Here is a 27,887-nt window from a genome sequence, read left to right as displayed (position 1 = left end):
GTAACACCACTGCAACCATACTTCTGTTGGTTAACTTTTCAGATTAAACTTTTATATACCGAATACTTAAGTGACTGCAACAAAGTAGCACTTAACATGTAAATGCATCAATAATCAAACACCAATACGGACCATTTTTAGAGACTCATTTTGAGACTGCGGGTTTTGTAGCCAATACTTTTATAATATCTTGAATGCAGTACTTTAAATTGTAATTAAGTACTTTTATAGAGCAATTTTGTCTCTTGAAGTAAAAGTAACAGTTTTTTGTTAACTGTTTACTTTGTTTTAAAGGTTTACATTGTACATTATTTGTAACTGTTCCCTTGGTTTGCTGTCAACTTTTATTTAAAGTTAATTTAGTGTCTTTTGTGACAATTTATTGTACTTTCTTGGCAAAGTCTTTGGTAATGTTAACATGTCAATATTTGTATTTATTTATTTATTTTAAACAAAGACCTCTTGACCGGGAAGTAAACAGCAAGATGTGATTTTTAAATACGTTACATAATGTTTCAAAGTCGTAACGTCAACGTTCGTCTAACCATGGACAGAAAAAAGGACTGAACTTGAATTCAGCCGCCTGGACACGCGGACCGGTAGAGCAACGGTAACGTGACGTCAACGCGCTCCTACGTCCTCCTCTACGTCGTCGTCTCTGCTGTTTTTAAGTCCGTTCAGCTCTCAGTGCTCTTGTAGCGTCAAACTGACTCTCCGTAGTTTGAAGTTTAGTTTTTCCCGTTTGAACTCTTAATATATCTGTTTTATTTATTTCATGTTCGCGTTCAGCCCTAGCAGAGTCGTGTTTAAGTCACTGCTGATGAAAACCCAACATTTCCTGATTTTGCTGCGTCACAATAAAAGCGTTTCAATAGACTGATTCAGTTTTAAGAACATTTTATTTTATATGTATCCCTGTTTAGTCCGTGTTGTACGTGAATGACGGCCAAAATGCACATGGCTACGATAGAGTCATAGCCGGGGATCGAATTCACAACCTTGTGTTTCCAAAGGACGGCTGCTCTTTTTTTCTGCTAATTACCCAAAGAACGTAAGTCAAATTATTTCAAGAGTCTGTGCACCTATTTGTTCACCACAATGAGATAAGATTTTCAGCCCAAACGAATGCGATCGCTAGATATTTAACAATTTGATTATTATCTACCATTGTAAAATTTCATGTCACACCACAATTACATAAGATTTTCATTTTTCATGAAGTAAATCGTCACCCCCTGTACTGTACTCTAAAGTGGAATTATAATGATAAATTCATCCTTGTCAAAATAAGTCAGGATGGCCGAGCGGTCTAAGGCGCTGCGTTCAGGTCGCAGTCTCCCCTGGAGGCGTGGGTTCGAATCCCACTTCTGACATCATCTTTTTATTGATTGCAAACACAACTAATGCCAGCAGAACAGAGAGATTAGTGCGTTTTATATGTATTTAATTAAATCATATTTGTCGACATGTCTACTCATTACAGTGGTTGCTGTGAATCAGTGTCGATCAGATGAAATGTTGCAAAAAACTGTGTCCAGCACTCACATATAACCTCTCTGACACACTCACACGCAAGAGCTCCCTGAAAAGTGACTGTACGGTTTGAGTGTTAAATCCCAACATTGGCAAGACACTGAACCTGCTACTGTGGCCCGTGTGAGTTGGTGAGTAAAATTATTTGAACACTTCTTTTTAGTGTAGCCCACCGAATTTACATGTTTAGTTTAATTACATTATTTTTAGGTTCATTGATGACTCTAAATTGCCTGTAGGTGTGAATGGTTGTCTGTCTCCGTCTCTATGTGCCCTGTGATAGACTGGCGTCCTGTCCAGGGTGTACCCCGCCTCACGCCCGATGTCAGCTGGGATCGGCTCCGGCCCCCAGCGACCCCGACAGGGACAAGCAGTTGAAAATGAATGAATGAATGTGACTATGTTCTTGTTTAATCACCTTCCATGGTAATATTCTGTAGAATACAAATTTTAAAATAACTGGAAAGTACCCTATGTGCCTTCAAGTTCTTCTTTGCTTCAGACAGTTGGTCTGGATTTATAATCCAATCAGCCACAAAAAGTTGACAGAGGTCTGCACTGCTTTGACAGCCTTTACTGTTCCTCGCACACTCAAACCACCCTGGCTCAACAGCACACTCTAGTGATGAATCGTGAACTGGAATTTCTATTTCATTTCAGGATTTTTCTGACAAGTTATGACAAGTTATTTTCTCCAATGAATTGCCTTTTTGGAAACTTTTTTTTATTACAAAAACTTACCAAACTTCACAAATAATTCAGGAGTGATGATAATATTCAACAGAAGGCACTAATTGCGAAAACGTTTTTTTTTAATCTGGAAAAATTATTTCCTCTCAAAAAGTCATTACAACTCAAAATGAACAAAATGGACGTAACTGAAAAGTAAAATCAAACAAAATGTCTGCTTGGCTACTTTATATTCAGTTCACCTTATTAAAACAAACACTACAGATTTTACTGACTGACAATATTTTTTATGTATATATACACATATATAAAACAAAAATACTCTGAAGAGTTTTAAATAGACATTGCGGAGAAGGCTAAATTTAAATCTTAATAAAGAAAATGAACAGTTCACTAGCTCAGATGACTTGTGCTTTTAGGGACATAATGCTGCTCACTTTTAAATCTTCCAAGGTGCTCAAACTAAGTCAACAGAACAAAATAAATCTGTTTCACCATGAATAAAAACAAGTAACGTAACATAATAACATAAATCAAAGTGCTGAGCCAAAACATCCAACAAGTAGCATCTAACTGGGATTAATTGTATGCAGAGTGACTTGGCACGGCTGTGATGTCATTGCTCATTTTAGAGAGAAGATCCAACCAGACCGCCTTCACATCACAAAACCTGCAACAGGAGAGTTTGATTGGTTTAAAGAAATGCAAACAAGCCACAGCGTTTTTGCCCCTCTATCCCAGAATCAGGGTGTGCAATTAACCAGGAACTACAACAGAAAACAGAAGTATTTGCTACTGGCTATTAGATGGAGTAAACATACTTGTAAATAGAAAAAATAATAATGAATAAAAATGAATCATTCAGAAAAAGAAAAATGTAGACGACACGTATGGAAAAAAATTGATGAATGAGTGATATGATTAGTTTCATATCTACAGGTGGGCTATGTTGCGTTAGTAAGATTGTTTTGATTTGTATATATTAGTATTTTTTATTTTAGAAAGTGAGATAATAGTCTGGAAACAACACAAACATTTTTCCATACTTTCCATACTGCATAGGAACCTGCAGAACGATGAGCCGGTGTAACTATATCAGGATCTACAGCGCTGTGGAGTATGGTCAGGACATACCTGTACATACACTATGACCTATTATATAGGTGTGTGTTAAAATATTTGGAGAATATCCCCGTGTTAAAAAAGTAGTGTATTCATATTACTGCGCTATACATATTTTTCCATATTGCTGCATATTTTCATACTGTTTCCTTACTGTATATTAGAATATTCATATCAAATTGCTCATAATGTTAAAACCATCTTAGCCCAGGGTTTCCTCCAGCGTACTGCAAGCCCAGCGACATGCCATGATCAAAGCATCGGGTTGTTGTTTTTTTTAAATGTGTTATTAGAGTTGTGAACTCGTTTAAGGAATAACAATGCGTAACATTAGCAAGTGTGCGGTCAAGAGAGAGCATGTGTGACGACGAGTATGAAGTCAGTAGAAACATTATGTCCGTGAAAGCAACAGTGCGGTGTGTGTGTAGTTTATTTGTTGGTGATGCAACAACTCCTTGATTGCTACCTGCGGATTAAAGTGAAAGTGGTTAGCGACAACTTCGGCACAGGCTCACTTAAGGTGAACTAACCTTAAAGTGGACCAGCTTTTCTCACTTAAGTGACAAGTAGTTCCCCTGAGTCAATAAACAAAATACTTTCTGATGTGTTTAGAATATTCTCTTACACTGCTTAGATCCAGACACAACAGTGAGTGACATCTTCCCCTTCGCTTCATCAGTAGCCTCAGCAGAGAGATCTGACTTCCTATCAGAGCCTTCATCTTCCTGGTCACACTCTTCTTCACTGTCAGGTCTCTGAGGAGCAGCTTTAACAGGGCTCTGGTTCTGGAACCTGAATAGATCAGAAATAAGGTTAGGTTTGATGCATTTTCCTTGAAGATTCCTGTGTTGGCAGCAAATGTGTGACTTTTTTCCCCCTTATATTACAGATTTATCTTGAAAAATACCTTACTTTAAAAAAAAAAGAGCTTAAACTGATTTCCAAAGGGAATGACAAGTGATTGTTCAAGTTTGGTTGTTCAAGACATCTCATTGTATGCTTGAGGTTAACCTGCTAAAGAACTATGTTTTCATCAACCATTTTTTTTCTCAGCTTTATCCTACTAAATTAATCGAAAAATGTGAAAAACATGAGCTGAAGGGATGACTCTTGGGATGAGTATTGAAGGCCTACCTCAGTCCGAGCATGACGTCTATATACTTGGCGTGTCCAGCATCCACCAGCTCCTTGGCAACATGGACGCCATCTGCCAGAATGTCCACCTTCCAGTGTGTGTTTGACACAAACTCTCTGAAGATGATCTGGAGGTTCTTCTGGTACAAACACTGCTGGAAGAAGACTGCCGCTTCGTCAGTCCACTGTCCATCCACTCCAACTGGCTTCACCCCTCTCAGGATGCAGGGGTATGTCACTTTTGGGAGGTTTGTTATCTCTTCTGGAAGCTTCTTCAGCTTGGAGCAGTCTTCGTATGGGATGCATTCACAATGGCCGTAATCCACCAGGTTTAGGACCGCTGTGGTGTCGGCGTGTACCATTTCTGCTCTGCACCACTTGTTCTTAGTTTCTGATTTCAACAGGCAGCAGCAGCCAGGGACGAGGTGGGCTTCAGGAAGAGGAGACATCTGCCCAGGGAGGTCGTCCAACATTATGGACACTTTGTTCATGACCAGAAGCACATCCTCAAGAACAATGCAGAAGTCAAAGGGATTTGTCACTGCAGCAGCAAAGCCAGAATATACTTTGTCTATGTCAATGGGAGCAAAGACGAGTTGCTGAGGAGCGCTTGTGTCCAAGTTGGATTCCCCTGCTTTAGTTTCAGCAGATGATGGGAGCCTCTCTTCATTCATTATGATTTGATTAATGAGAAACAATCCATCCGTGTCTATTTCAACCTTCCACAGTTTATCGGCTTCTGAATAACACACAAAGACCAGCTTGACTTCTTTGCCGATGATCTGTTTGAGACACCTCGATTTGTGAGCACCCTCTACCTCACTGAACCCAAGGCAGTTCACCGTACACAAAAGTGCAAGGATTGGGATTTTTGCCACCTCGCTACACTGTCGGCGTATTAAGACACTTGAAATTTCTTCTGTTATTCCATGATCCACAAGGAGGACCTGGCATTTCCCCTGGCTTACATCTTGAACAATAGCCCTGTGCCACTGCCTGTCCTTGTGCACCTGAACTAAGCACTCAAGGCCTTGTTTGAAATCCTCTTCAGTCACCATCTCACACTTGTGTAGGTTGTCAGCTATACTACTTTGCAGTGCATTGAGCAGGTCACTGGTCTTATCAAGTCTAGCGTAAAAATTGCTGTTATGTAGGACTGACAGGATTGTACCAGTCTCTGTGTCTTTAGCTTGAATAGTCAGAGGTATGATATCATTTGCACAATCCCTTTTCGCTTTGACAGAGGAGCATTGATTCTCCTTAGAATCACATTTGTTTCTGGTGGGTGTTCCTCTATGTTCTCCTACTTTAGGTGATAGTGTTGCAGGTGTTGGTTTGGGCGTTAAGTTTTCACCATCAATGGTAGTTGTTTCGGATTTTGTTTCATTCTCACTCACTGCTTTTCTCAAGTGGTTCTGCTCGCAGGAGCTCGCTTCCTCTTCTTTTTCAAATGCAGGGGTCTCCTCTTCCTTTTCAGTTCCAGTGCTACTTTTGACAGCTGCTTCAAGTGCCGCTGGAGGACCCACAGCTCCATCAAGGATTTCAACCTTGACTTTCCAATGAACTTCATCATGGCAGACAAATTCAACCATGAGAGGCTTCTCCATTAGAGCTTCAGTGAAAGAAGCATCATTTTTGTACATGCTTGAGTCCAACAAGGTGCATGAAATGCTAAATCTTGGCTGAGAGAGATACTTCTTTGGTATGGAGTAGATCTTCTCCTTCCCCACGACTGCTGAATTTCCAAAGTCCACAAACTCAACTTTTAAACAGGAACCTCCTTCACAGTCCTTTACAGCAGAACGATACAGAGCGCCGTCTTCTTCATACTCCGCCAGAACAAGATCACTGATTCTCAAAGATGTGATAGTCTTCAAGGAATCTCTGAAGATACTCGAGTTCAGATCCTCACCCATTTTCAAGATTGCAGGTTCATCCTCTGACAGCTGAAGGTAAAACCTGTTGGTGGAGTCGATGTGGGAGATGAAACACTTTGCCCTGAAACCAGCACTCACTTTCATGCCGGGCAAACATGAGAGCTGAGGGATCTCTGTTTTCTCTGTAGACTGTGGCTGTTCTGACTTTGTGTTTGTATCACAGTTCTTTTTTTGTTGTTTTACTTTTGTGTTCTTTTTCTGAGCTTTCCCATGAACATAGTTTTTTGAGTTTTCTTTCTTTTTGCAACGTGCACTCCCAGCACTAGTGCATTTGTAGGTAATCGATGTGGGGTACCTTGAAGACTGCGCCTTACATTGACTCCTGCTTGTAGTATTTGTGTTTCTAGTGCGGAGAGTTTTATGTTTTGTCTTTGTGCTGCTCACAACTGTCGTCGGTTTTGGTGAAAGATTTAGAATGAGCTCCTTTACCTTCTCATTGATGTTAACATCTCCATCAAACAGTTCAACATCAAATGAACCATCTTCACTGTTTCCAACTATGACAGCTTTCAATTGCTTGTTGAGGAGTGCGCCATCAAGCCATTCTTTGACATCTGCGTAGAGCTCTTCCTTAGACACTGAAGCCAGGTGGCATTTCACAGCCTGCATGGGTGTGTGCAGCAAATCAGTAGAGTCTCTGGGGATAAACATGACATGGGTTTTCTCAGATATGTTTGAGTTTCCATAATCCACAAAAAACACACCGAGATGAAGAGGCGACTGAACAGGATGCGCCAACCCCCTGTACCATTTGCCATCAAAGTATTTTGCCAGGCAGAGCTTTTTTATGACTGCTCTCGTACTGGCTTGCATCATTTTCTCACTCTCCTTTGAGATTTTCTTTTCGAGCTCTTCAATGGTTTCATTGTTTCTCTCAATGTGGCAGTAGACCTCCCACTTACTGCTGATGTGAGTGATGTAGACTTGTTCTTCATTTCCAGGACTAAGATCATATGAAGAGTAGACAAAAGACTCGGGAAACACTGTTGAGAGCTGCTTTGTTGAAATTCCTCTTGGCAGGCCGTTTTCCAAAAGCCAATTTGTTATGCTCTGTTGGGTTTGGGTGTTGTAGAGTTCCACAACATTGCACAGCCCTTCGTTTTCCACATTCAACTGAGAGACAACTTGACATCTCAGACCACTGGTGCTGTCAAGGACAAAATCTCTCAGCGACTTGCTCACCTCTGGACTCCAATCCTCACTGTTCTTGGGCTGAGCAGGTTCGATCAGGTTATAAATGCTGCACCTGAAGGCTTGTCGTTCCAAATAAACAAATTCTGGCATTATTGCCTGAAGGTTGTGCTCCTTGGTTTGGATAGTTAGCCCATAGTCAACTAACATCACTCTGGCATGACCTTTCTGTGTCTCTGTGATGAAAGCCCTGTACCATCTTCCATCTTGAGGTGACTTGGCGACACAACATGAATCTCCTGATTGGAGGGGAACTGTGTGAGTTGAGTAATATTGATTAACTTTATCCATCAGTTCCTCCAGAGCTGGAAACTTATCCAGAGACTGGCACCAGAAATCTGATGGAGACTTGATCAAAGAGCAACACACACCAAAATTACACCCAGGTTTGATGCTTAAGGCTTTAAAGCTAACAGGGGCTTGGGCCTTATTAGTTTGAATTTTGCAAGTTTTCCCTTCCTCCTCACACTCCTTTGATTGCTCTGTATTCCCATTGATGTCTGATGCTACAGTATGTGTTTGGCACCTTGTTTTTTCAGTCAGAACTGTTTTTTTCCGCATTACAGGCTCTATGGCAATGTTGTTCCAGTATTCAGCTTGTTTTGAAGAAATTAGGAACTCGGTGAAACTTTGATTGCTGTCACTTCCTATCTGATAGAGGTCGACAACACATTTGTTTTTCCTCATTTGGACAACATGGACTAACAGGGCATTGTTTGACACAGCTTGTCTGAAAAAGTCAGAGGTGGCGTTGGTCCAGACTTCATCCAAAGGAACAACATTAACAAGAGAACAACAGAAGGCAAACGCTGATTTGCTGGCAAATGTATCGGGTATCTTCTTGATCAACATGTGAGGCACTTTCTCAATGTTCCCAAAATCAATAAAAAGAACTTCAGCTCCATGTTCAAGAGTGTCTGTCACTACAGCCCTGTAGAAATGCATGTCTTTCTCATAGAGCGCACAACACAGTGTCCCAAGCTCAGGATTCAAAAGCACGTCTTCATCCAACTTCACTTGACTGAAATGATCTGTCAATTTCGTCATCATTTCTTCAAAGTCATCATTGCGTTTTTGTGTTCTGATCCAGAAGTGGTTTGGATTCTGGACATGCTCGACATAGCCTACAAAGACTGAGTCTTCAAGCACTTCTTCTGCTTCCAGTGTTTTATCTAATGCTTCGCCCATGATTGTCTCATAGAATAAATACCCACCCTTAGAGGACAATTCTCCTGTCTCAAAAACTGCCTCAGCCTTCTTTCTAGGAAGCTCTTGAATGGGTTCAGGTTCCTTCACATGATTTTCGTCAGTACCAATGACTGTGATAGAGTACCGGTGCTGTTCTTCATCAAAACTTCTGATCTCCACATCTAGCACTCTTCCAAGCAAGCCTACCTTGAGAAAACTCAACTGCTGAGTTTTGGCCGCCTCATCCTGATCGCTCAGGGAGGAGAGTGAGCATGGGAATGCCATGATGGGTGTTGAAAAGAATTCAGGTGGCAACCTGTGGACGTTCTCAACTTTGATAGATTCAAAGAATCCGTAGTCAACTAACAAAACTCTAAGTTGAGAGTTGACTGGGAGAAACTGCACAAAGCCTCTGTACCATTTTCCATCTTTGCCTTTGACTGAACACAGTAAACCCAGGTTTTCTGGAGTCTTTTGACTGTGTTCTTTCGTTCGGTACTCATTAACTGCAGCTAGCTTCTTTGACATTTCCCAAAGATCTGTTTCCATGCTGGTCATCTGACAGTAAAACAGCCCAGGGTTAACAGCAGCAGTTACATGCACTTTAGCATGTGTCCCACAACTCAATCTAGGCCCACAGAATGACAGAATTTTTTCGTATCCCTGCAAACCAGCTGGTCTGAAGCAATATTCTTGTCCTCTTGGCTTTTCAATAAGTAAGTCAGGAACTGGCTCTATGTTTTGTTTGAGTGACACTTCTGTTAGCATCCCAACCAAGAGGAGGAAAGTATCTGTGTCCACATGCCTTCCAAACCCATGTCTAACAAGGTCAATGTTAATATCAGGGGCTTCCAATAAGAGCACTTTGTGGGGCAGGAAGGCTTGGATGTAACCTGTGACATTTCTTCCGATCAGGTTTGAAAAGTACACCTCCACCACAGAATGAGAACAACCTTGAAGCAGCAGTACATTTGCAAGAAATCCACAAACTATCTTTGGAGGAAGGATGAACAGGTCGTTTGAACAAGAAGATATGTGGTCGATGTCAACACTCAAGACGTTGCCGTGATCTATGAGGAAAACATCAAACAAGTCCTCTTTTCGGTTCTGAACTCGTCCTCTGTACCAGCGGCCTGAACTCAAATCTTCCACGAGGCAAAACTCTCCAATATCCACTGCAGCTTTCTTCTTTGGTAAGTTCTGTATTTCCCCTTGCAAGATGTTATAGTCAAGTTCACATATGGTGAGGTACTGTCCCTGGAAGTGTATCAGGGTTGCCTCAGGGTTCCAGTCCAAGTGAGTTAATCTGAGGTCCACTGGCCAAAGGGCACATGGTGCAGATGGACCAAACCTGTAAATTTCAGTGACATATGTTATTTACAATACATGTAAATCATTTGAGGAATTTATGACTGCATTAATTCAAAAGAGAGACATTCAGAGTCTGTGGTGGGATTGCGTCATATGTTCTGCAGATGGCCCTTGCCTCAGATGTCACAAGCAAATATGGAGGAGTCAGCATCACTTTATTTTTTTAATATTGATTGCTTACTTTTGATGTTCGTAGCCCAGCACTGACTGCATGGCTGAATCATCAGCAACTGTCATATCCAACACAGAACCTGAAAGAAATATGTTGGAATTTACCTTCTCACTATCATTAAAAATACACCAACGCAAAAACAGCACTGACGCTGACCTACATACTAAGCCTTTATAAACTTAATATAAACACAATTTTAATTGTATCAATTTTTCTTGTTTAAAAAGGGGTTTATTTTGGAAAGTTTTTCTTATCTAAATGTAGGGTCTAATGAGAGGGTTGGACCAACCTTCAGGGCAAGTTTGTGATTTTGGTGGGGAATAAATAAAACACCTAGGTGAAAGCAAAAAAAACAAAAACTGTTACTGTTATTTGTATTAATTACAATTTCAATTAACATCATGCTGATTTGCCAGTGTGTCTTTACGATAAAGGGAGAATCATATTTTCATAGACCAAATTTAAATTCATATTTTGAACAATGTCAAATTTAAAATAGCTTAATAAAAAACTAAACAAAAACTATACATTCATGCAAATCAAAAACAAATCCGGTAAATCAATGTGTGTTCATGATTGTGTATCTTGAATATCTTATCTCTTGATTTTATATTATTGCACTTATGTCCTGTACTTTTTTGTTTGTGAATCCTGTTTCTTGTGCCAACATTTGAACAATTTGAATGTTTTGACAAGTGAATATAGACCTTTTTAATGGAATTCCTTTGCTAGGCAACAACCTTGATGCTAACAACCATTCTACATGTGTCCTAGTTTATTACCTGTTGCGGTGTATGTCAATGACAACAACTGACAGGAAGTTAACAAGGATTAAGGCTGTTGCCTAGCAATGGAATTTCGTAGAAAAGGTCTATACGTTAGAAAAACCGTTTAAAATAAAAAATATACTTCCCTATAAAATAATGCTACCGCGCCTGTGCAGAACCGCCAAGTAACACATCTCGACAGGGAGCACAAATTGACTGAACATCTGCTGTTAAATTAGCGTAAGAGTACACATTACTACATGAGAACACAAGAGTAACACAATGCGAAAGTCTTCCATAACAAAAGTTATTAATACTAAATATCCATATTATATTTTATTCGTCTTGGTAGCCTAGTGACTCAGCGGTTTTTCATGGCGGTGCGTGGGTTGACAGCTGGCTGACTGAAAAGATAACGTTAGCGCCAAAAACTAGCAGGGAGCTAACACTGCTAACGTTGGTTAGTTAATCGGCCTAACGGTCGTCACGTTCGGTTAGATTTCAAATGACCGCTAGTGACCGTTAGTTTCCTCACTAACGGTTTCCTACCTTTTCTGCAGCTTCATTCCTGCGACCTGTCGATAAAGTTGCCCAGGAGGCTAAAATCCAAAGATGGAGAAGATGATGATGAAGAAGAAGAAGAAGAAGAAGTGTCTGATCCCACTTCCGCTTTCTCCTCCACTAACTTCAGGTATGAGCGTTCTCTAAATCATTCCCTAACATTCTCAAAGTTCAGTTAAATGTGTACATGGATTTATTGGCTCTTTCATTTTTATTTTTTTCTCTCTCGCTCTCTCTATCTATCCATCTATCCATCTTTCCATCTATCTATATCTATATATTAGAGAGAGAGAGAGAGATTTTAATTAATTAATTAGTTTTTAAGTTTTATTTTGAACAAAAAAGAATAAACAAAAACTAAAATACAAGACACAAAAGTAGTTAACTATGAAAAAAGAATAAAATAAGTATATAATACATAAGTACTGTTAACGTTAACGTTAGATTCATTGGCCCTTGTAATGTGCACAGTGAGTTTACTGTTATTAACCGTTATTATTTTGACGCAAATACTTTTGTATTTTTACGTAAGGGTTTAAATGCATGACTTAAATTTCTAACGAAATATTTCTAAACCATAACATTGTTACTTTTACTCAGGTTAATTATCTGACTTCTCTTTAGATTTTTGTCTGGATGATTTCAATTATGGTTATTTTGAATGATATGGTATATAATGAAATGTCCAATAGGATTCATGTTTTAATAACAACATAATATATGCCCTTCTTATAGTGTGGTGTTGTGCTGAAACAATTAGTCCATTAAAGGTATTAGATTAATCATTTAAGTCAATCATAAAAAAAACTGTCAGACATTGTCTAGTTCCAGCTGTTTGATTATGATAAATTACTGCTGTGATCTCTACATATTGTTGTTCTTTTTTCTTTTCTACTGTTTGTCGGGCAAAACAAATATGATTATTTTCAATAATTAGAACTATTTTTAGACATTTTAAAAACCAAACAATTAATCCTTTAACAAAAAAACCAATGTACAGATGAATCAATAATGAAAAGAATAATAGTTTGCAGCTCTAGTGTGGTGGATGCAGCTGAAACAAGCTTTCTTTTCCTTGATTTAAACAGGTAAAAGTCTCACTGAGCTTAAAATGAACCCGTAAACATGCTTAACAGCTTCCACACGTCAATATCCAGGTAAAATGACTATATACTTTTCAAAACTATCTAAATAAAATGAAAGCAAACTGGACAGTTGCTTCTATACATATATACTTTGTTTAAAGGGCCAGCTGAGTGTTGGAGGCAGGATAGATGGATGGACAGATGGATCAGGGTTTTTCTGTTAATCATTAATAACCTGGATTAGCCCCAGTCTTCTGTAAATATGATGAATGCATCCACGGCTTCATTAGCTGTGCCTTCCCACAGCACGGCTTTATTAGTCTGAGGCTGCTCTCTCAGGTTTATCAACAGTTGTTTCCACTTTTCTTTAGCTTCAGATCAGTCGGTTTGGACAAAAAAAATGCTGGAAGTGGTGTTTATGACCTACTTTATCTTTTCCTGGATTTCTTCTGGGAATATGGGATTGAGAAACAGCGTTTAAAGATTCACAGTCTTCAGGATAAATGAGCTGCAGTGGACTGCTTTTGTTTTTTTCTGTTTTTTTCTTTGTATTTGGTTGATTCTCGACATTTCTTTTCATGTGACTATGCCGATGAAACGCAGCAGTGAGAGTTCAGCCAGGGATGAAGTGTTTCTTATTCACTCTCTAACCAAGACTTTGTGCAGCTCACCAGAAGAAACACGCACAGACTTTAACGGACAGACACATTTCCATCAGGAGGATGATTCTGGGATTAAATCAGGTAATGTCAATTAATTAATGCTTCTGGGAGTTCAGATCAACAAGGCTGAAACATTACTGTTTTAATATCTTTAATATGTCTGAACCATCATCCTTTCCTGTTTTCTTGAAATAATCTTCTCTCAGTCTTCACTTTAAATCTGAATTTGATTTTGTGGCTAGATTTCAAATGTGTTCAGGTAAAAAAAAAAAGACCTTAAGTGACCAGATGATGGTGCTACAACAACAAGATCTTCACTTTTTTTGGCCCCACACATGTGAATAAGGATTATGATGAAGACATAAACAGGAGGGAATTAAGATTTGTAGTACAGAGAATTTGTGAAGAAAGAAAAGTAATAATATGGTCAGGTAGTATTATGGTGGTTTTGTGAAATGCAGCTTTAAGTTCAGACGGATACATGTACAATGTAAAACTAGAAAAAAACACACATTTTGTGATTCAACAGGAATCCTCATTTAAACAGTTTTTTAATGTTTAAGTGTTTTAGTTAATGGCCAAAATTGAGCAGCTTTCACAATCTAAATAAGAGCTTTTCTTCTGGTTTTCAAAAAAGATGCAGATTTTGCAGAAATACTCCATATGCTTAACACAAGAGCTATTAAATATCACAAACACACTGCATTTAGGATACGTTTTTAACTTTTTCTAATAGCAATATCAGGCAGCATATCATCAAAAAATTTCCAACTCTTAAGAAGTGAAATTGTTCCACAACAATGAATTAAATGATTCATTGATTCATTTATTTGCTCCAAAGGCCTCAACCCCATGCACGTGTTAATTATTACATTATGATTAAAGTCATTCACTCTCCCCTTCCTTTAATTGAATTAATTTCAGTTGTGCTGCATTGTGTTGCCTCCCTATTGTTTCGTTATTTATTTATTCATTCATTCACAAAGTTCATAAAAATATATCAAAAATATTGTTGAGCTGCTATGACTCACATACAATCTTGTAATTTAGAAAAAAAGTAATCTACAAACTCAAATGTTCTGTTCCTGTCAGCTCCATTAGAGATTATTCCAATGGATTGACTTTGGGTATATGAGCACTTTATTAAATTAAGTGTTTCATTTACATGAATATTGGTAAATTTATCCTAATTAATTTGGCCTGTTAGATTGGTCAGAATTTCCTTCTTATGTAGGAATTATGTTTGTAGTTTGTGTCATTGTGACATGAAATAATTAGTGTTCATATTTGGCTCTTTTCTCACTTTGGAGTGTCCTTTGTGTTTGCGGCGAGATACATTCTCAAAAAACAAATCCCTGAAAAACTCTTTGAGACCAAAAAGCACTCAAAACATTCTCTTTAAACATAAGATGCAGTTATAGTTCATTTCTCAGCTGTTAGTACTACATAGTGGCCCGTTATTTGATTCTTTTCTGCATTGCTCATGAAATGTATCGTCAAAGTTAAGTAATAAATGAAAGTTTAAATCACTTTTTCAATCTCAGAAAACGCACACAAAAATAACTTAATGTTGAGAGACTTCAAACTAATTTCATGACGGTGTCTTCAGAGCTGATGTTTGGACTAAATAGAATAAAATAGAAACTGTAGATCTTACAAGGTGATACTTGAGGCATGTGAACAGTCATGGGAGATTAAGAAGAAACACTGAAACTGAAATAAATGTAAAATTAAGTAAGTTATTCAACATTTGAAGTGTAAACCAACAAATTAAAGTTAATTACTAGATTAATTATTGTGATTAATAGAATAAAATATAAATACTTTATTGAATCCAAGCTGGGAAATGGCAGTTTTTGGGGGGATTGGTTTGTTTTTGGAACAGAAATACTTTATGATGATGATTTATTCTGTATGTCTGTGTGTTTTCTCAGAAGCAGAAGACAGTAATGAGACCCCATCGTCTGAGGAAGACCAGGACCTGGTGGACTTCAACCCGGACATGACCATCAAACAGAGCATCTCGTCCTCCAGGAAGTCCATCAGTCAGATCATCAAGGACAAGAAGAAACAGACACAACTCACCCTGCAGTGGTGAGAGCACTGGCAGCTGTATACTGCATCAGTAGAGATACACTAATACTGTATTCACTGTCTCCAAACCTACATGTCAGCCAGGAAGCTTAAAAGTACTAATCCCAAACGGCATTAATGTCTTTGTTTCATTTTCCTGCCGCCGATATAGCTTGTGCTCATTTGAACACCTTTATATCCTGTTGGGTAGTTTAATCTACAGCAGATCATCATATGCTTGTAGCGCTGCTGTCCTGTGAGAACCACCAAAAAGTCAACTTTTCATGTTTCCAGCTTTTTAAAGATCATTTTCTTAACTCATAAAGCAACCCTTCATCCTTCTGTTTATCCCAAACATTCAACATCAGCACATCTGGAGATACGTGGTTTTCATTAATGCAGTGCTATAAAAAAAAAAAATACAATATTTCCCTCTGAGATGTAGTAGAGTAGAAGTATAAAACTGCATAAAATAGAAATGCTGAAGTGAGTACAGATACTTTCACTTTGTACTGGAGTGCAGTACTTATTGTACTTATTGTAATTAGAAGAAGAAGATTTAGAAGAATTACTTTATTTTTATCCCACACGGGGAAATTCAATTTTTTCACTCTTATTATTATACATGTTACACACACACAGGCCCGAAATACACACATGCACAAACAGGACCTATACATGCAATTAAGGAGAGATGTTAGAGCGAGGGGGCTGCCGTTGACCAGCGCCCCCAGCAATTAGTTACATTCCATCACTGCAAGATTAAATAGGCCCCATTATGCTAGTTTTCAGGGTCATATTTGTATTTTTCGGGTTAGCTACAATAGGTTTACATGCTTCCATCTTTAAAAAACACACTATATTTTTCATATTGCCCATTGCTGCAGCACCTCTGTGTGGCAGGCTCTGTCTGAGTTTATGCCCCTCCCCTCCCAAAAAGCCCAGTGGGCTCTGATTGGTCGGCTGGTCCACTCTGCTGTGATTGGTCAACTGTTTATGATGCGTGTCAAGAAATGTTACCCCCCTTACCATATACGGAATCTGTTATCTCAGCAGCTGAAAATACTGTCTATCCGGCTGTTATGTTGCCGAACATGTGAACAATTATGATCACCTCTTTTGTCAGTTAGACATCTTTTTCATCGATAAGAAAGAGGTAAAAATGACAATTATGTTGTTTTCAGATAAGTTTAAACAACGGGGAACACAGCGTTCGGTGTTGTAGAAATACAAGGCTCGGAACGGCTTGGACCCGGAAATCATATTTGAGAGGGCGTTACGTCACAATTTAACAGCCGGATTGTTAACTTCCTATCAGCTGATGTCATTCACATACACTGCAACAGGAAATAAACTAGGACTGTTTTGGAATGTTGATGTCTACATCTTTGAAAAGGTCTATATGGAAGCTACCCACGTTAGCCGTGCAACATGCTAACATTAGCTTTAATAGGTTAACCTCCAAAATAAACACCAAAAAAGCATAAAAGTGACCGACCAGCTTACAGTTTGAGCCTGTGTGTAGCAGCATGACCAATAGGGAAGTGCAGCTTCTTCTGAGTACAAAGCTACCGACACCCTAGCGTTCAGAGCTGAGCACAGCCAACCCAGACGGTCGGCAGGGCTCACGTCTAAATGCAAGTACTTCATTATTTGATGCTTTGGTATTATTTAACATGACTTCAAAACATTATAACAACATTTAAAGTTCAGAAAAGTCAGACAAGTAAAATAGGTCCTAACTAAAACACTGTGTGCCATCATGAAATGACTTTATGACATGAAATGACTGGAAAGCCAAAATGTCTGCAGGTCATTAACGCCTTTGAAGGGACATTTCCAAATGACTCCTAACAAAAAGTATTCTGTTGGCTGTCAAGTACAGCTTCTCCTCTGATTCTTAAACCAAACAAAAATGACTTCTTCCTCTCTCTTGTGTTTGTTTTTTCCTCTAAAACACAAAAGTGAGTCAGACAAATTAGTTTGGTCTTTGTTGTGAGTATTTGCACTGACTTTTTCCGTCGACCTCTCCTACATTATTGTAATAATTATATTAGTGTTTTCTCGCTGATTTGTCTCAACAGGCTGGAGGAGAATTATATAGTTTGTGAAGGAGTGTGTCTGCCTCGATGCATCCTCTACGCTCACTACCTGGACTTTTGCAGGAAGGAGAAACTAGAGCCCGCTTGTGCTGCTACATTTGGAAAGGTGTGTGTGTGTGTGTGTGTGTGTGTTTGCATAGAAAGCATCTTCATGTCTTGCGTAAAATCAGAAACAGGTATCTATCCGCAGACTTCTTATGTTCTATTATATTAGTTTTAAAACAAGTGACAGCCAAAAAAATGAAACTGATGCTAATAAGTTCCAAAAACTGCAGTTCCTCAAGTGGCCAGCAACCAGAATTCATTCATGTCCCCTTAGCTTTTAGGCAACAAATGAAAACTCATAAGTTAAAAAAGTTTGGGGTGAATAAGACACGACAACTTTGGACATAACGATCCTAAACAGTCATGTTCCTTTTCAGTTAAATATACGGTGCTTTCAGTTACGTGTCTCATTTGTTTTGAGTATGAGAGTTTATTTCAGGTAGTTTTAAAAATGACTTCTTTTTGGTATCATAGAACCTGCATATGCCCTCAAAAATGAATGAAAATGAATTGATGTAACCAGAACTTTATTTTTCCTTTTGTCATCAGACGATTCGACAGAAGTTTCCTCTTTTAACAACAAGAAGACTGGGCACCAGAGGACACTCCAAGTAAATAAATAAAAAAATCACTTTCAATCTCAATCTCTCATAGTTTCATGTAACCTGGAGCTCCAAAATGTTGTATTGTGTAATTTGATTATGAATTTTTATTTCTAATCGTTGCACTTTGTGATATTAATATCTTGGCATTACACAGATATCATTACTATGGAATTGGCATCAAGGAGAGCAGCGCTTACTATCACTCTGTGTACTCTGGAAAAGGTTTGACCAGGTAAAACATTTTTCCAACAGTTTTCTGATTTGTCTCAGTCTTTGCAGGTTAAATTTACGTGTTCTGTTAAAGTTTGCAGACTCATGTTAAATACTGAGTTCTTCTGTTTAGTGCATCAGGAATAAATCTGGAAATATTTTATACAAATTACACAAAACTGCAAATGCAAAACACATACATCAACATTTATATGACAACTATAAATGTTATTACTTTCTGTAATACTCTAAACACATGGCATTTACTGTAGCCCTGTACTGTTTACTTTCTCTTTTAACCATCTTCACAGCATATTTATATTATAAAAGATCAAATCTGTTTTTTTTTATCACAGATTTTCAGGTAGCAAGCTCAAGAACGAGGTGAGTGAAAATGGTAACTCTTACTGCAAGAATAACTGTGCAAAGAAAAATTATATCTTGTTAACATGCCTTTCCTAATCAATAGACTTTATGATCTACCATAAATATAGTTAGAAACAGAAATATATAATTTCTAGTGTTGTTTTAGATGCTCTGTAACCACACAAACAATGACCACACAAACAATGGTACACTTCAACATCACTGCAGCAAATTCAGAAGTTGAAAGTCTGGAGGTCATTATTTAAGTTAAGTTACTCTTCAAATACAGTGCAAAGATCACCTAAAGGGGAAAACAGCGCATGACATGGTTTTGTTTTTTTCAGGGAGGTTTTACCAGAAAATATTCTTTGAGCTCTAAAACTGGAACGTTGCTCCCAGACTTCCCTAACGCTCAGCATCTTCTCCTGCAGGGAAATGTCCCCAGAGAAAAGGTTGGTGATGAATATATTGCTCTGTATATATATGTTTGTTTACTGTAAATAGAGACAGCAGAGAAAAAAGTGCTTCTGTACGTAGGTAATATCTAACTATCTCAAGAACCTGTGGCACAAACATCCACTTTGAATCAAGGATGAACTAGGGCTGGGTGATCGTTTATGGTCTTTCAGTGGAATCGTATTTTGATGAAAAATATATCCAGATATTGTGATACATAATTATGTCATTAAATTGATAATAAAAAGCATGGCTTTACTTTACCATGTTGACTAGTAAGCTGAATTACCAGAGAACATGCTACATCGTGATATATATTGTTATCAATATTGGATAGAATATTTTGCCCATGATTTGATTGTTATTAGAGGCACGACAACTCAAATGAGTATTATGACACAATAATCCCGGAGGGTAGCACATTTCCAAAGTGGTCCCATCGTCCAGCCCTAGGATTCAGTGAATCAGCACCTTTTTGTCCATAACTCAAGAATTCCCACACTCTGGTTGGATACTGAATTAGTGACACTCATCTGATTGTTTAGCTCTGAAGGTGTGTTTGCATGAAGCATCAGTTTCACCAAAAAATACACCTAATACCTTTAAGTTCCTTCAAAGCCTTCACTAGATACATAATGTATGTCTGGACAGTTTAGATGTAAACTGCAACTGTACTGGTTGGTGGAGGCAAACCAAAATGTTTAATATAAAATGAAATGCTACTTATAGCTCAATGTATTTACTCTTAATACTATTTACAATAGTTTCCTCCTAATTTGTTTCATGTCAGATCTTCATTGTGTCTTTGCAGGTGGACACTCTGATCATGATGTATAAAACTCACTGCCAGTGCATCCTGGACAACGCCATCAATGTCAACTTTGAGGAGGTGATGATTTCTGTCATTACTGAAGGGGAAAACCAGCATCGACTCAAACTGGATGTAACTCTTCAAATGTTTTTGTTTTAGATCCAGAATTTTCTGCTCCATTTCTGGCAGGGAATGCCCGACCACCTGCTGCCGCTGCTCGAAAACCCCGTTATAGTAGACATCTTCTGCGTCTGTGACTCCATCCTCTATAAGGTTCTCATGAAATATTGGATTTTTTCATTTCTGCAGAATGACAGCAGGAGTCCAAAGTGTCCCAAACTCAGACATTTATAGCTTGAGTTCCTGATTGGGTTCATATCTCGTTTTAATAAGCCCATTATTAATATAACTGATAGAAACTGTATTTTTTTTTTTTTGCACTGGGGCAACCTGAAATCTTTCACTCTCAGATTTATCACATACCAACCTTTCTTTTTTTTTGGTGTTTCATAAAATGAGAAGTTTTCATTTTTAACTAGACTTGAAGTGCAATTTACCAACCTTTTTGAAGAGGTCAGAAGCAACAACTAACAGTGCTTGGTTCTTTGCTTCCTACCAGCACCGGGGTAACTTCTGAACCCTGTTACTTTGGCAGGGACAGATAATCCTAAATTTAACCAGGTGTAGAGAGCATTATCCTGCAGAATAGAGGTTAAAATCACATCCCTCTCTGCCTATTGCTGAGTGATATGAATGGATTAACAGTGCATATAATGACAATTTGTTCCTTTTTTTCCCCTCAGGTTTTAACTGATGTTCTGATTCCAGCTACAATGCAGGAGATGCCTGAAAGGTTTGTTACTCTATCTTCACTTCATGTGATACCGTGAGTTATGATGTTTATGGGATAGATACATCGTCATTTCCATTTTAATCCTGGAAAAAGATAAGCAAGTTGGCAATTTAAAAAAAAAAAAGTTATATATACTGTGTGTGTGTGTGTGTGCGTGTGTGTGCGTGTGTGTGTGTGTGTGTGTGTGTGTGTGTGTGTGTGTGTGTGTGTGTGTGTGTGTGTGTGTGTGCGTGTGTACAGTATATTTATAATAATTATTACTTTTTTATTTTTACTTCATTTCTTTGTTTATTTTCACTCATCACTCACTTATCTCCCACCGCTTATCCGGGGTCGGGTCAAGGGGGCAGCAGCTTTAGCATTGGACCCAAAACTGACCTTTCCCTTTTTTTATTATTATTATTCTGTTTTTAAGGTTTCAACGAAAACAGCAAGTAACAGGTTAACTCAGACGTGTGCAGAAGATAGAGAAAATGATAATGATACAATTCAAATAAATAAAAATAAATGTTATTAAAAGTACAGTAAAATAACCCAATAATAATAAGAGGATGACAGTCATATTTTGAGCTTTACATTAGATCTCAAGCAAGCACTATGAAAAATCAGCTCTCCGGCCCCATTGAAATGAGCAAGAAATGGAACCAAGATAACAGAACAGAAACTGTCGATTAAGTTATTTCAGAAAACCTGAGTCTTTCCATCTGCATGACTAGAATAATAACAGCCATCCATGTCTGAAAGGAAAGGAGAGGGGTTTGTGGATTATGAGCAAAGGAATGCTGTCATTTGAAACAACTATGATGTAAAAAGAGATCAAAAACTTTCATTTATCAATTGGGAATTAAGAAGAGGTCTGTGTAAATTTTTCTCACCAGTCTGTTGGCAGATATCCGCAACTTTGCCAAACACTGGGAGCACTGGTTGGCCTCCTCCCTGGAGAACCTCCCAGAATGCCTCGCAGCCAAGAAGCTCCCCATAGCACGCCACTTTGTTTCCTCCCTGAAGAGACAGACGTCATTCCTACACTTGGCACAGGTACATCATCTTTACTGGAGAGCGGAAGATAATACAGAGATTATACTCGATGTGATGTCTCAGAATAAATGTGATAATGATTTCTGAGCCCTTTGTTTTCCCCAGATAGCCCGTCCGGCGCTGTTCGACCAGGCTGTAGTCACCAGCATGGTGTTGGATATCGACAATGTGGATCTCAGCAGCATCAGCTCGCAGCCTCTGCTCAGCATAAACACTACCGGAGACCAGGACCCTGACATCTACTCTGAGTGTATGACATCTACTGATCACCAGGGCTTTTTTGTATTTATTTATTTCGAGCATGTAAAATACAACAGAAAAAGAACCAAAAACAAAGACAACAACAGTTGTTGAAAACATATCCAACACAATAGAAAAAAAGAGAATTTCATTAGCGATTTACCTCAATGTACATGTGCGGAAATGAGTAGGAAGAAGCATAAACTTAACTAATTATTAATACATTAATGTGTTTATCACTTTAATATTGCAGCTGGTAAACTGGGAGGTATTTCTATTATTTTTATGTTTCGTCAGGTAGTTTAATCCAAATTATTCATCATAATTTACTAGTTTTATGATATTTTGTTTTATTAGAAACATCTAAAACTAATGGAGCGACCTGTGAAGTACGAAATATTATATTGTCTTCCAAAAGTACTTCTACTCTGAGAATAAGTATAAAGTAGCATGAAATGCAAACAAATAAAGTAGAAGTACAGTACTTAAATTCAATTTTTTTTAAAAAAGCAATATTCAGTGATTTCTGTCAGAAAATCCACAAACCAACGTGACTCTAAAAGTACTGATGCTCTAATGATAATCTCTTGATAATGAAGAAACGTTTCTTTCTCTCCAGATGACTCCATCACCATCTTTCAGGAGCTGAAGGAGCTGCTAAGAAAGAACGCCACAGTGGAGTCCTTTATCGAGTGGCTGGACTCTGTCGTGGAGCACAAAGTCATCAAGGTAACAGCTGTTCCACCTGGTGCTGCTTTATGCAGACTTGCATTTGTCCTGCTGTGTTAATGTCCTGTTTTGCAACCAAGCAGTCTCTTTGTTTTTCCGTGTCTGATCATCAGCCGGGTAAGCAGAGTGGTCGATCAGTGAAGAAGCGAGCTCAGGATTTCCTCCTCAGGTGGAGTTTCTTTGGTGCTAGAGTGATGCACAACCTCACGCTCAACAACGCCTCCAGCTTTGGTGAGACAAAATTGAAATGTTACAAATTTGCTGGACGCACCCGCTTCCGTCACACATATATCCGGCGCATGTACTGACACAACGATTTGTTAGAAAATTCCAGAGTAGTGTCCGAAATCTCGTTTGGTCTTTCCCTATATAGTGCACTATTTGATAAACACTATATAGGGAATAGTGAGTGGGTAAATAATGAGGGAATGATTTAGAACACAGCTAATGATCTCGATGTTGATGGGCATAGATTTCTATGGACCAGGTTAAGTTTCTGAGACTTAAAGTTGTACTCCATAAGAATTGAGATATCTGGTTTCTAGCGGCCTCTTTGGCAGTAAGATGTAACTGCAGCGGGACTGTTCTTTTAGGGCCTCCACCTTCATGTTCACAGTCGCTAGATGTGTTGAATTTTTGTTTGCTCTTTTGTAAACTTTATTGAAACACATTCACCTCTCTACTTCCAGTCCGTCCTACATACACACACACATACACACAGACACACACACTCACACGTTCCTATTAAACTTCTGCCCTCAGAAGTTGAAAAGTCACGATTTTCAATTACACGTGAAGGCAGAATAACCGTGACGATCTGGGCCGACAGACCAACCGCTGTCAGCAGCGTCACTAACATGACAGCTTATTTACATCTAGGGAGGAAATGTCCCCACCGACACAGAGATTGGAATACTCAGCAAAAAGGCAATAAATGCTTTTATTAGTGGGTCATATGATTAATCACTCTTTGATGGGTAGGAGCTTAAAAGACAAAAGTTACAGTTCAAAAGTGACAGGTTGAAATGTAAAGTTTGTTGTTGTAGCGCCCCCATCTGGCAAAATTGCACCAAACGGCAATACATCTGGAAAGTGTAAAGTAGATTGGATCATTGGTTCTTGAGATATGACAGTTGAACACACAGAGAATCCTTGCTTTTAGAGTTAGATGCTCAACCGTACTTTTCTGTACTAAGCTAGGTTTATCCCCGATGTGAGGATGCACAAGCCAGAAAATGACATCATCATCATTGTATTTTGCGTTAAGCACGGAAGCTCAGTAGTCACGCCGGAGGGACACCAGACGTTCTTGCCAGAGAAAATGAAACGCAACACAACAAATGAAGCTTGCAGATTCGTTCAAAGATAGCAGAAAGTGGGACAGGAAGCAACAAAGTTTATGGGAAATATGTTCTAACTGGTGCTAACAAACAACTGTTAATCAGAAAATATTAAAACGCAATTTATAAAAGCTACTAACTCAACATAATGACAACATGCCACCCTATTATTTGTGAAATTAATAACTCAGCTAATGAATTCTGTGTTCCTTTCTTCTCCATCATTCAGTCTGCAGACTCACACAAACAAACACACACACACACGGCTAATACAAGCCAGCTCGGAGCAGATTGCTACAATAGCGCCATAAATTGTAATGGCCAGGGTTGCCTTGATTAAACAAAGGCTTATCTGCGGGGTCGCGTGCTCTCTGTTCAAACACATGCACACACACAGTCCGTGTACGAGAATAAACACTAACCATTTGGTCTTGAAGAGTTCCAGTGAAGCTCAAACACACACAGCAGGTTTTCAAAACGCTCCAGGTCAAACAAAGAGCAGCTTGATCCTAAAGGTCAAACTGTAGATAAAGAAGAAGCCAGGTAGTCAGATGGATAAACAAAGTATCACCTCTTCATTTTATTTGGGTATAATTCTCTTCTTTCTCATTGACATTTACAGGTTCCTTCCATCTGATCAGGATGCTGTTAGATGAATACATCCTGCTGGCTCTGGAGACTCAGTTCAATAACGACAAGGAGCAGGACCTGCAGAACCTGCTGGACAAATACATGAAAAATGCAGGTATCAAGCATCGAAATAGACACTGAAGTTCAGCGGCTGACACACTTGAACTCAACTCAAATCTGTTTTTTCTTTAATTATCAGGGGCATAATAAAGGGAAAGTCTTGGAGCATTGAATAATTGTATTTATACAACACTTTTACACAATAACACAATGACAATGACAATAAATCATCATCCACTTAACTCAGTTCCACCTGATGTCGTTGTTAAAAACGTGATTTTCACTTTCAGATGCGAGTAAAGCAGCGTTCATGGCCTCTCCCAGTTCCTGCTTCTTAGCTAATCGTAACAAGGCCAGCGCTGCTATCGACCAGTCAGTGAAGAATGAATCTCTGGGAGAACACGCCTACATGTCTCTGTCCACCAATCAGCAGCAAAATCTGGAAACAAACACCGTCATCTACCAGGGGACGGAGTCTGCTGGGTTCACAGTGTCAGGTAGAACAAAAACTAAGTTTTTTGCTCTGTTTTTGGTCTCTACCATCTCCTGGGGGAAAAAAAATCTAGCTCTTTAGCTGCTAAATGCTCCTCTATGTTCACCAGCTAGTCTCTAACTGTGTCTGCCTGCTGTTTTATACGAAGCAGGTAGTGTACAGTTGGGTTTTAGACCGTTTTTTGCCTAAAACCTGCTGGAAACAAGGCTGATGAGAGATAACCAAAACTATTGAATTCAACCAACTCTCTGAGCAGAACGACGCTACAATGCTTCATAGAGCTGCAGAGAATATTAATAACTGCAGCTTTAAATGAAACATTCCTGTAATGTGAAGACTTCCTGTCCCTCTGTGTTTTTTCTTCACACTCAGGTGGTCAGATGGACTTCTCTCAGGTCAGCGGCCCCCTCATGACACCCCCTATTTCTCCAGCGACGTTAGTACACCGAGGCTCCGTCATCAACCAGGGGCCCATGACGGGTAGACCCCTGACTACTACTACTTCTCCCTCCACCTGCCCCTCCTCTTCCTCATCCTGCCTGTCCTCTCTCAGCGCCATGACCCAGCCCAATCCTGGCTCTTCATACCCAGAGAGCCTGTACCACTGCTTACCTCAGACCAGCTCCAGTTTCTTCCCTCCAGCTGGCGGCTCCTCAGCCTCAAACTACCAGCCTGCACTCAGGTCAGCTTCTTTTACTTTTATGATCTACTTGGAGTGTTTATTTTTATATAAAAGAGCCAAAGAGTTGGGTACTGAGCTGTCAAGTTCCCATCCATGTCTAAAGATTTGTTTAATGTGTGTTTTAGGCCTCACACTCAGTGTCCAGCTTTGGTTCAGTCTCAGGCTTCATCGCTGGCCTACCACCTCTCTCGGTACCCCTCCTTCAATGACCAACACCTGACTAAAGACGTCTTCTACAGCCACCATCACCCTTCAGTCCATCACTCATCTAACAGCACTAACTGCTCCCTGACGACTTACGGCTCTGCGGTCCGAGCCACATCCGGCAGCTACAGTTCAGGCTCAGATCCGGTTCAGACTGAACAGGGACTTGACGCTCAAACAGCTGCTCAGATTCTGGACTCAGCAGAAGGGTTCGGCTTTGTCGGGGCTGGACTGAACCCTGCGAGCAGTGGGTGTCAGGGACAGACGTACTCTGCTGCAGGACACAGTGGTAAGGACGACTTAGACAGTGGATTTAATGTTGAAAGAAATGCTGGTCGATCCCAGGACTTTATTTTTAGACAGCTTGAATACTTCTGTTTGATGAGCTGAGTTGAAATTTGAGTATTTTACTCAGAGTAATTGAGGCTTCAATGAAGAGTCATAAGAAACAGATACATATTTTGTTTTGTCACATTGCTCTTCACCAATAAATAGCCAGGGAAAAAAGAGCTTGTTACCCATAAAAATGAAGCAATTTCTATTTCTGGCATGAGCTTCTTTTGTAAACAGAATCCAAGAATCCAACATTGATGTATAATGGCACCAAATCAGTAACAGGAAGTCTTCTCCTATGACAGGTTACTACGGCAACAGCAGTTACCTGGACAGCCAGCGCATGACATCACTAGTTGACCAGCACGTGTCCGTCATCAGTACCGTCGGCAGTCTGCGTCCATTCCCTTCAACTTACTCTGAAGTCCACGATCCACTCAACATCCTGGACGAACCAGGAAGGAAAACAACGGGAGCGTATTTCACTGAGGCCGAAACGGGAGCAGGTCAGCCGTAAAACATGCACCGCTGATGGTGTTTGGGGGTGTGGGTTGACTGCAGTCAGGTGTTGGTAGATGTTAAGGGTTGCTGCAGTTTCAAACTGCCAGACTGCACCTGACACTCAGTCTTTGTTGCAGGTTTTTATAATTCAAATTGTACAGCCTCATTCTCCAGTTGTCCCCGAGCTCTACGGATCATTAAAGCAGCTACGATTAATATTTTTCCGATAAGAAAGTCTGTTGTTTCCTCCACAGATCATTCCCACACCTCATCAGGATCTGCTCCCTGCATGTTTGGAGTTCCCTCTCCGTTCACCTCTCAGGATGCTTTGCTCTCTCAGCAGTGTGTGCCATCTTCTTCAGAGGTGCAGGACCTGGTTTCTTCGTTGCCTCCCATCAATACTGTCTTCATGGGAGCTGGAGGAGTACAATGATGGAAGAAAATACAAACTGTCCTGATGTTTGGATTCCAGTTTCCATCAGATCCAGAATGTATGCATGTAATGAGCACAGCCAGCCAAATTCAAACCCAGAACATCCAAACTGTAAGGTACAGTATGAACATAGACTCAGGACACTCCTGCATAAATATATATGTAATATATACCTGCCAATTGTTTTTATTCCCAACTGTATTATAAATCGGACAGAGGAGCAAAGTAAAGATATTTATTTGTATTTAAATATGATTATTGGCCTTTAAA

General features: G+C 39.3%; 2 protein-coding genes across 2 annotated transcripts; one reads left to right on the top strand and one right to left on the bottom strand.

Annotated features, from left to right (window-relative positions):
- Positions 1–3,953: 3,953 nt before the first annotated feature.
- Positions 3,954–10,403, bottom strand: tdrd15 (tudor domain containing 15; the record flags this gene model as incomplete). The annotated part of the gene is made up of 3 exons (XM_083934563.1): positions 3,954–4,137; positions 4,480–10,146; positions 10,348–10,403. 3 exons carry the CDS (start codon positions 10,401–10,403, stop codon positions 3,954–3,956), a joined length of 5,907 nt encoding a protein of 1,968 aa, XP_083790689.1.
- A 2,934-nt stretch (positions 10,404–13,337) lies between these two features.
- On the top strand, positions 13,338–27,617 carry rfx6 (regulatory factor X, 6; the record flags this gene model as incomplete). Its single annotated transcript, XM_083934023.1, has 20 exons — positions 13,338–13,494; positions 15,348–15,507; positions 17,571–17,694; positions 18,183–18,244; positions 18,393–18,470; positions 18,805–18,832; positions 19,159–19,266; positions 20,082–20,159; positions 20,241–20,354; positions 20,885–20,934; positions 21,813–21,972; positions 22,078–22,222; positions 22,832–22,941; positions 23,055–23,172; positions 24,904–25,026; positions 25,262–25,468; positions 25,837–26,146; positions 26,272–26,639; positions 26,989–27,189; positions 27,439–27,617. 20 exons carry the CDS (start codon positions 13,338–13,340, stop codon positions 27,615–27,617), a joined length of 2,880 nt encoding a protein of 959 aa, XP_083790149.1.
- Between the last annotated feature and the right edge of the window lie 270 nt (positions 27,618–27,887).

Source organism: Echiichthys vipera (genome assembly GCF_963691815.1).
Source record: "Echiichthys vipera genome assembly, chromosome: 19".
Taxonomy (NCBI): domain Eukaryota; kingdom Metazoa; phylum Chordata; class Actinopteri; order Perciformes; family Trachinidae; genus Echiichthys; species Echiichthys vipera.
The sequence above is the reverse complement of the archived record's forward strand: the minus strand, read 5'-3'. Positions and strand labels throughout refer to the sequence as shown.